The 8,871-nt window shown below is 29.1% G+C and overlaps 1 protein-coding gene across 1 annotated transcript in view; it reads left to right on the top strand.

The window, feature by feature from the left end:
* The window catches only part of LOC105617086 (protein cereblon), a 36,394-nt gene extending 31,166 nt beyond the window's left edge, over positions 1–5,228 (top strand). The window contains exons 5-8 of the mRNA XM_012198665.1: positions 4,217–4,469; positions 4,547–4,692; positions 4,781–4,977; positions 5,075–5,228. Of these exons, the coding sequence (XP_012054055.1) occupies positions 4,217–4,469; positions 4,547–4,692; positions 4,781–4,977; positions 5,075–5,228 (750 nt within the window). The remainder of the gene's footprint in view (positions 1–4,216; positions 4,470–4,546; positions 4,693–4,780; positions 4,978–5,074) is intronic.
* Positions 5,229–8,871: the final 3,643 nt, after the last annotated feature.

Genomic DNA, 8,871 nt, shown 5'->3' with positions numbered 1-8,871 from the left:
AGCGATGGACAATACTTTGAATCATAAATGTATAACCAGTTTTTTACAATAAAGCCTCGAATTTCGGAAAAAAACGGTGGAAGCAAAGTTGTATACCTAATAAATTGATTGTTTCTATTTTCTTTGGTTTTTTGTTTCTTTTGATACATAATTTTACTTTTCTGCCACATATGAGTATTTGATTTTTCTTTTTATGGAGGACTACTGGAGAAATCACACATTAAAAAAAACGCGTCTGACAATAGTATTTCACGAGTGATATGGAAATTGTCGATAAGCTATTATCGAAATGTATATTATACACATAATATATGTTATCATTATGTAATATATTAGTAAACTATGTTAAAATGTACAATATATCATTAAGAAACAATAAATAAATTAATAATAGAAAATTTTATGTTAATATTAATTTTTTAATAAAAAACATGTTTCAATAATAATTTGACGAAAGGTGCGCTCTCAGTATATTTCTGGTATAGGGAGTCAGAGCGTCATAAGCGCTCGGCCGCTCGGCCGCCGAGCCTCGAGTGGTAATGGAGTCACTCGCTGGAATTATCCGAAATGTGTAGATCTTTGCGAACACTTACGATTTATTTAATTGTTTACAATCAAAAAATTTTACTGTTTGGAGCATCTTGTTGTCACAAGTAAAGTGAGTTTGTGGCACATTGCATGGAAAGAAAATTTTCGTTTTGTAATAATAATAATAATAATAATAATTATTATTATTATTATTATATAACATATAAAATTTATATTAGTTGTAGATACATTTATATTAGTTGTATATATAATAATTTCCATCCAGTCTTGAAACTGTGTTGAGATATGGATTGTCATTTATCTTTGAGCGACGTTATACGACATCAAATTTAATGATGTAAATGCGGCTATCCTATATAATTTTACTCTTTAAGTATAAAATTGAAGACGGCTCGAATTTAGAATCGAAACGTTCATATAGATCGGTATTGATAATCGATTCTTATTTCAAGATCATTTTAAGTAATATCTTAAGACAATGCGGCCCTCTGATTGGTTCGTAACATCTGAAGATTGTCTTAAGACGATCTTGAATAAGAACTAACTATGAATACCGGCCATTGACTTATTGTTATTAAAATCAGTATTTTATTGATTTGCGCATTTTTCGCACTCACTCCCCTGTTATTGTTATTTATTGTTTATAATTATCGGGAGTCCTTTAATTATTATTTTAAAAGGAGTTAAAATTTTACAATATAGATTAATCGAACATTATTAAAAACAATATTACAATAAAAAGGCAATTAAGAGCTAATATATAGTTATTATTAATGTATGTCAACAATTTTTCACCTGTACATATATTTCCGATTTTTCGACATTTCGGCTGCTTTTTTCAACCATCTTCATGATATTACATTCAGCATAAGAATCCAAAAATTAAAATTTAAATGCTATTATTGCGAATATAGGCGCAATTGGCAAACGAGTAATTCTGCATTCGATCATGAGAACTTTTCTAACGGAGTTAAAACTTGTGTAATATTTACATAATTAACCTTTTTTCTTACGACAGGCAATTATAGTCAATCTCCACAAGACGCCACTTGCATTATAATGGTGATTATACAGTCGCTCACCAAAAGATTCCGTAACAAAATATATTCCGTACATTTATTATAAAATTGCAAAATACAGCTCTGTTTATATTTTGTTTATGTTCTGATTCTACGTTTACGCCAGTGTCGCTCAAATTACTTTATCTCACTTTGTCTCGATACGATTTTTTTTACGTTGCCCAAACGTTAGTTGTCCAGGCAATATGTACACTTTTGGCGCGGCGTCTTGTTCAACGAGAACATTTCGAAGACAAAAATTTTTTTGGCATACAGAAAAGATTAAATATATTTATTCGATCAATTAATCAAAATAATTGAACATATAAGAATAATCGTTGAATAAGCAAAGATTTTATAATTTTGATATTTTCGAGTGTAGGATATTATATGATTTTAATTTTAGATAAATACAGTCACGGATAAAATTGAGTGGACTTATTTATTTTATATAAAAATATTGTAATTTTATCAATTTTCCTAATTAATTTCTTATTTTCCTACTTTATATTATAGTTACATTGTCATCAATAAATTTGGCTAGTAGTTTTACAGAATAATGTGATTTCTTTCAAATAAAGATTATTACAAACTAGAATACAACAAAATAGACAAAATTGAATGGATACTGTTTTATCGAAATCAAGGTTATAAATATTTCTTGTTTACATTCTATAATCTGAAATGTTTTGAATTTCAGTATTGATATTTCGTTTCTGATCAATGTATTTTCAAAAATGGAAAACCACGGCGCGGAAAGAAATTTCACTACAAATCCGAGAATTAGCGACTGTCGAGAAGGCCTCAGTTATAGAAACATTGCTAAGAAATATCATATTTCAAAAAACGCTGTCGCAAAAATTTGGATAAGTAAAACTTAACACTGTGATTAAATTTAAAAGGTCGTGATCATAAACGGTATACAACACGTTGTGAAATTGACAGATTTAATTTAAACGTGTCAGAAAAGATAGTGTCTAAATTGAAAAATGCAAATTTGCATAGTCGCATACCGTTGCGAAAACTATTCATTACTGACTTGAATAAGCGAAAACGTTAAACTTTGCCAAAAAAATACATTATTAAGGATGTGCAGTTGTAAATTAGGAATTGAATGTCTATTTCGTTTTGGAGAAAAGATGTATGGAGTGAGAGTAAATTTGAATTGTTTGGTAAGAAAAAAAGACAAAGAGTTTGGAGAAAATCAAATGAAGCATTCGGACAAAACTTCGCAAACTGTGAAATACAGAGGAAATTCCATTGATGTAGGGTTGCTTCTCTTAGTCCAAAGTTGGAAATTTAGTTGCTCGATGGAATCATTAATATTGAGCGATATATCGATTTCATCAATGAAAATTTAGAAGAATCGGTAGAAAAAATGGATATTGCAAACGATTTTGTCTTCCAACAAGACAATACTCCCACACATAAATCCCCATACATAAAATTCAAGAAAACCATAAAATTTCTCGAAGATTCCGGAATAGAAGTTTAGATTGGCCTTCGCAAAGTCCGGACTTAAACCCCATTGAGAACTTGTGAACCATATTCGAAAAGAAGTATCGATTGATCAACAGATCAAATAAATTTTTGATCATTTTTCGATATAGCTTACAACGATTAGCATATATGTAATGAAGGATAAGATTGAATATTTAGTGGATAGTATTCCTAGGCGATTACAAGTGATTATTAAAGTTAAAGGAGGAAATACAAAATATTAGAGCAACATAAAAAGCGAATGAAATATGAAAAATATGAAAATGTCCACTTAATTTTGTTCATATTGTTTTGTTTCATTCTAGCTTGTAATAATCTTTACTTGAAATAAATCACATTATTCTATTAATTAAAAACTACTAGCCAAATTTATTGATGACAATGCAAACTATAATATAAAGAAAAATAAGAAATTGATTAGGAAAATTGATGAAATTACAGTATTTTTATAAAATAAATAAGTGTCACTCAATTTTGTCCGTGACTGTATATTAGGTCGGAAAAAAGTTTCTTCGTATTTAAAAAAATTTGTTTACAAAAGTTTTTCATTTGTTGCGAAATTTTCATCACAATTATATCATTCGCTAGAGTAAAGTTTCAGCTAAAAATCTGTTTTTTAAATTGCGTATAATGATTTTTCGGAGTTATGAACAAAGTTAGAATGCTTCTTTACTTAATTCGCGAATAACTCAGGAACAAAAAATCATAGAAACATTTTTATTAAATAATTTTATAGGGAAAGCTTCAAGCTTTCACGATAGATAGTCGGAATATTTTCGTAAATTTTTTTGGACACATGAGAGACCTTCAAAGTGAAAAGAAAATTTTTCATCTTTTTCAAATCATAGTTTTTTAAATATAAAAATTATTAAACTTACAGAAACTTAAAAAATGTAGTAATATAATCTTTCGAAAGTAGAGATTTCAAGCTTTAAAATCCTTTTTTTAAATTTAAATTTTCATTTTTGATGAAGATATTGTATATACAATTTTGAATTAAAAAATACGAAGAAATTTTTTCCCCGAATCAATATTATTTTAATTATACATTTTACAATACGCTGCTCGTTATAAATTGTTTATAACAATTTAATACTTCTTATAATCAGGATAACAATAAAATTTCGGCCAATGTTAAAGTATTACCAGAGATAACACTTGAGCCACCGTTTTTGGACCAACGCTTAGCTTCATTAGATCATTTAAGAATTTCTGTCGATTCTGAAGAAGATATGAAAAAGCAGGAAAGAGTAGAAAATTTGGACGCTGCAGTGACTGCTTGGCCAGCTTGGGTTTATAGACAGTACGATCCTATAAGACTTTCTTTTAGAATACGTCAGCATCTGCAATTTCTTGAAACTAGTAAGTGTTGTAAGTGTATAAATAAAATTATATTTTAATATTTATCACAATTTTTTAAATTACAATTTACATTTTAGGAGGTGGTAGTGTACCCAAAAATCCCATAGATTTGTCCTTTTGGGTCGCACAAAATATCTTAATGGATCACAATGAACGACTCATGTTGTTAACTTATGACTGTGCTATTTCTCGATTACAAAGAGAAATAAAGTATCTCGTAGAGGTACATATAAAATAATATCATATCATATATAATAATTAGACTATGCATTTTTTTTATATATCGCCTTTAATATATCTGTGATTTGAAGGATAAGATATATGTATGCGTTAATTGTGAAGCCTTTATTGGGAGACAGTCACATATGTTCCCGATGAATAAAGAAGGCCCACAGGGTACTTATGTCAATCCTGGTGGTGTTATACATGAAACTATAACTTTTTATCATGTTCAAGGAGTTGTACTTAACAATTCGGATCCTTCGACTGAGTATAGCTGGTTTCCAGGGTAAAATGCGACATTGTAGTATATCAGAAACATATGCACATAATCAGCGTGAATTTTTGTTTTATCTCTAATAACAGTAATAACTATATCATTTTAGATATGCATGGACAATAGCTATCTGTAAAGGTTGTCGTCATCACGTTGGTTGGAAGTTCACAGCAGTTCAAAGTAATTTAAGGCCCAAAGAATTTTGGGGATTAACACGTAGAAGCTTGAAAAATAAAGATTTAAAAGTTAAGAAGAAGAAATAAACAGAGGATTAAACATTAATATACATTAAGCATTATAATTGTCTTAGCAGTTATTAGATGAATATTCTTCGATTCAAACAAACAGCATACAGCCACGTCGCAGGATATATTGTTAGCGATGTCATTTATTTAAAATTCTGACGTTAAAAAATTAGAAGTTACAAAATTTTAATAATTGCTTGCAAATATGTTTCGGCTAATTTTTTTTATAAAAAAGAGAAATCTGTAACATAAAGATATTAATATCAATATGACTAATGAAGAATTTGACAGTGTCAAAAAAACATTCAGTTTTAATTTGTAATATTGCATTATTTTACTTCGACTAACGTAAGAAATTGAGCAGCCTATATTTTATAGAAACTTTCAGTGCAAATTTGTAATATCTTTTAATATAGTTTAATATAGTTTTTAACTATTGATGATGGTCGAAACTTGACCAAAACATTTAGATTTATATATTTTTTTAATGTCATAATTTTAAATAAATGACATTCGGCTAACAATATCCTATGACGTGGCTGCATACTCTTTATTTGAATTGTTTATATATTTAAGCTACTTTATAAAGTTACTTTATTAAGCTACTTTAATTTGGATATTCTTCGAATCAGTACATCTCATATTTATATACTGTATTACTATTGCGCAATATATTATTTTATATATCGATACAATATACATATTATTTTCAGAACGAAAAATTAACGTTAATTGGTTTATAAATTAAAAGATTGCGATTTTTTGTTTATAAGAGAGTTTTCGACTCTCGAAAATCATTTAACACAGTTTTATAAAGGCGAAGATAAATAAAGATTCTTTAAAATATAAGATATAAGTGAAGTATTAGCTACACATACATAAGCACGCGCGCGCGCGTACATATGCACAGTCTGCGTTTAGTAGAGAAACTAATCAGTACTTAGTGACTCTTCAATATGATTGATTCATACACTTAGATCCAGCAAAGCACTAAAAGCAAGAACCAATCATATTAAAAAATCATTAAATACTAACTAATTAGTTTTTAAATCGACGTGACCTTGATCTGGCCTTGGCGATACCATCCAAAGTCAAATCAATGGTACCTTCTTATGCCCCCTCCTTATACAACTTTTGTAAAACATTTTTCTGTATTTACCATAGTTTTCGAAAAATCTTAATGCATTATTTTAAATGAGACACCCTGTATATATATTAAAACAAGAGCCAAATCTTAACTTATGGCCAATTTCTTCATCTTTAGATAATTTTATACATGAGATATTCCCCAAATATCTTGGATAAATGAGATACTTGAAAGATATCTGGAAGATATCGTCTGATTAAAGGTATTTACTCGGCAACTTAGAAGTTATCAAGATGAACAAATTGGCCATTAATTTTCATTCTATCAATGATGTATGTACAACGTCTTCATTATACATTACAGATTTCATTCTATTAACATATAATTCTATTAACATATTAAGTTGTAAATGTATCATAATAAAAAAGAACAAAAAAATTCTATATAAATAAGGAAGTTAAAAGCTAAGAATGTGAAGATAAGAATAGGAAAAATTTGATTGTATTATTTTTTAATTATGAATAATTATGCACGACCAGGAGATAATATTTTTTTTGAAAATTCTCTTAAAAACTTATTTAACATGTTAATATGAAAAAAATCATTTACTACTTAATGTATAAAATGTATACGATTTATTTGTAATTTAATTAGTTACACTTGAATAATAGAGTGATTTGTAAAAATACTTTGTATATACAAAAAATAATTGTTATATTAATAATGAGTTATGTATATAGATTATTATTAAGTGAGCGCAAAAATTCGTGCTTTATTTATTATTAAAACTTATAAATTTTTGAATTTCATAATTTTTACAGAAAACTATGAGCTGGATATAATGGGAAATTATCTTCTTTCTAGATCTATCACGTGCCTAAAAAAATTTGCAAAAATTTTCGACGTTCTAATGTGAAAGCTTAAAGCGTTTAAAATATTTTTTTTTCTATGAAATCATTTTTTTAAAATATTTCTAATGACTAATTTCTTCACTTCGAAGTTGCCGATAACTTTATCCGTGAGATATCCTGCAGATATTTCTCAGATATTTCTCAGATATGTCGTTTATCCATATCTGAAATATATTTCATGAATGAAATCACCTAAAGATGAAGAAATCGGTCATAAGAATTTTTGTTAGTGACTTATCGCGGATTAAATAAAAAGAACATTTTGACTTTGACTGTTCATATTTCCTTTGAAGATCATCATATTAGGATTAGGTAATGTTAAGTTAAAAAGTTAATTAATTTTAATTTAATTTATTGTAGTTATATTTTAGATTCTTAACTTTTTAATTTAATTTACCTTTTATTGATAACTATTGTAGATTCAGGTTCGAAATAAATATGTTTTCATACAAACACACTTTCTAATTTTATTTTTTTTAATCAGATCACTTCAAATGTCAGATATTAAGAATGTGATTTAGTTTTGAGGGTTTTTTGCAAGAAATGGCATTAATGTGAGTGTTGTCGAAAACATTCCAATTAGATATTATTTCTTAATGCTTTAATATTATTTAATATTATTTCATGATATTTAGTCGTTTACTAACAATAGACACAGTAAATATTGTGTTTATATCATTTAATAAATGGAGCTTCCTAAGGAGCATTTTTGACATGCAGTTTTGTTTTTTCATCAGAAGAAAACAGCGATTGAAGATCATAAAATTCTGATAAAATTTATAGTGATGTCAATTAAGACACGTGAACATTGGTTTTGACGATTCAAAAGTGATGATTTCAATAACGACAAAAACTGGAAAATGCAGATGCATTATTGCAGGAAAATCTAGCACAATGAACAACAACTTGAACTTTAATTTAATATTTTTTAACTTTAAGTTATTAGGTGTACAACTTTGCTTCCGCCGTTTTTTTCCGAAATTCGAGGCTTTATTGTAAAAAATTGGTTATACATTTATGATTCAAAGTATGGTCCATCGCTGGCCACTACTTTCTCCCATCTTTCGGGTAGCGTACGAATCCCGCGTCGAAAAAACTGGTCATCTTTTGAGGCTATCCACGAATCAATCCAATTTTTTATTTCTTCATAAGACCGGAAGTGCTGGTCAGCCAGGCCGTGTGCCATTGGTCGAAACAAATGATAGTCAAAGGGAGCAACGTCTGGAGAATACGGCGGGTGAGGTATCCCATTTCAATGTTTCCAAGTATGTCTTGATCACTTTCGCAACATGGGGTCGAGCATTGTCATGCTGCAAAATCACTTTATCGTGTCTCTCGTTATATTGCGGCCATTTGTCTTTCAATGCTCGGCTCAAACGCATCAATTGCGTTCGATACCGATCGCCTGTGATTGTTTCAGTCGGTTTTAACAGTTCATAATACACTACGCCGAGCTGGTCCCACCAAATACAGAGCATGACCTTGGAGCCGTGAATATTCGGTTTGGCCGTCGACGTGGAAGCATGGCCGGGAACTCCCCATGATTTTCTGCGCTTGGGATTATCGTAATGAACCCATTTTTCGTCCCCAGTCACAATGCGATGCAGAAATCCCTTCCGTCTTTGCCTTTCAAGCAGCTGTTCACAAGTAAACAAACGCCGTT

The sequence above is a fragment of the Atta cephalotes genome, assembly GCF_000143395.1.
Source record: "Atta cephalotes unplaced genomic scaffold scaffold00011, whole genome shotgun sequence".
Taxonomy (NCBI): Eukaryota; Metazoa; Arthropoda; class Insecta; order Hymenoptera; family Formicidae; genus Atta; species Atta cephalotes.
This window is presented reverse-complemented; position numbering and strand designations above follow the sequence as displayed.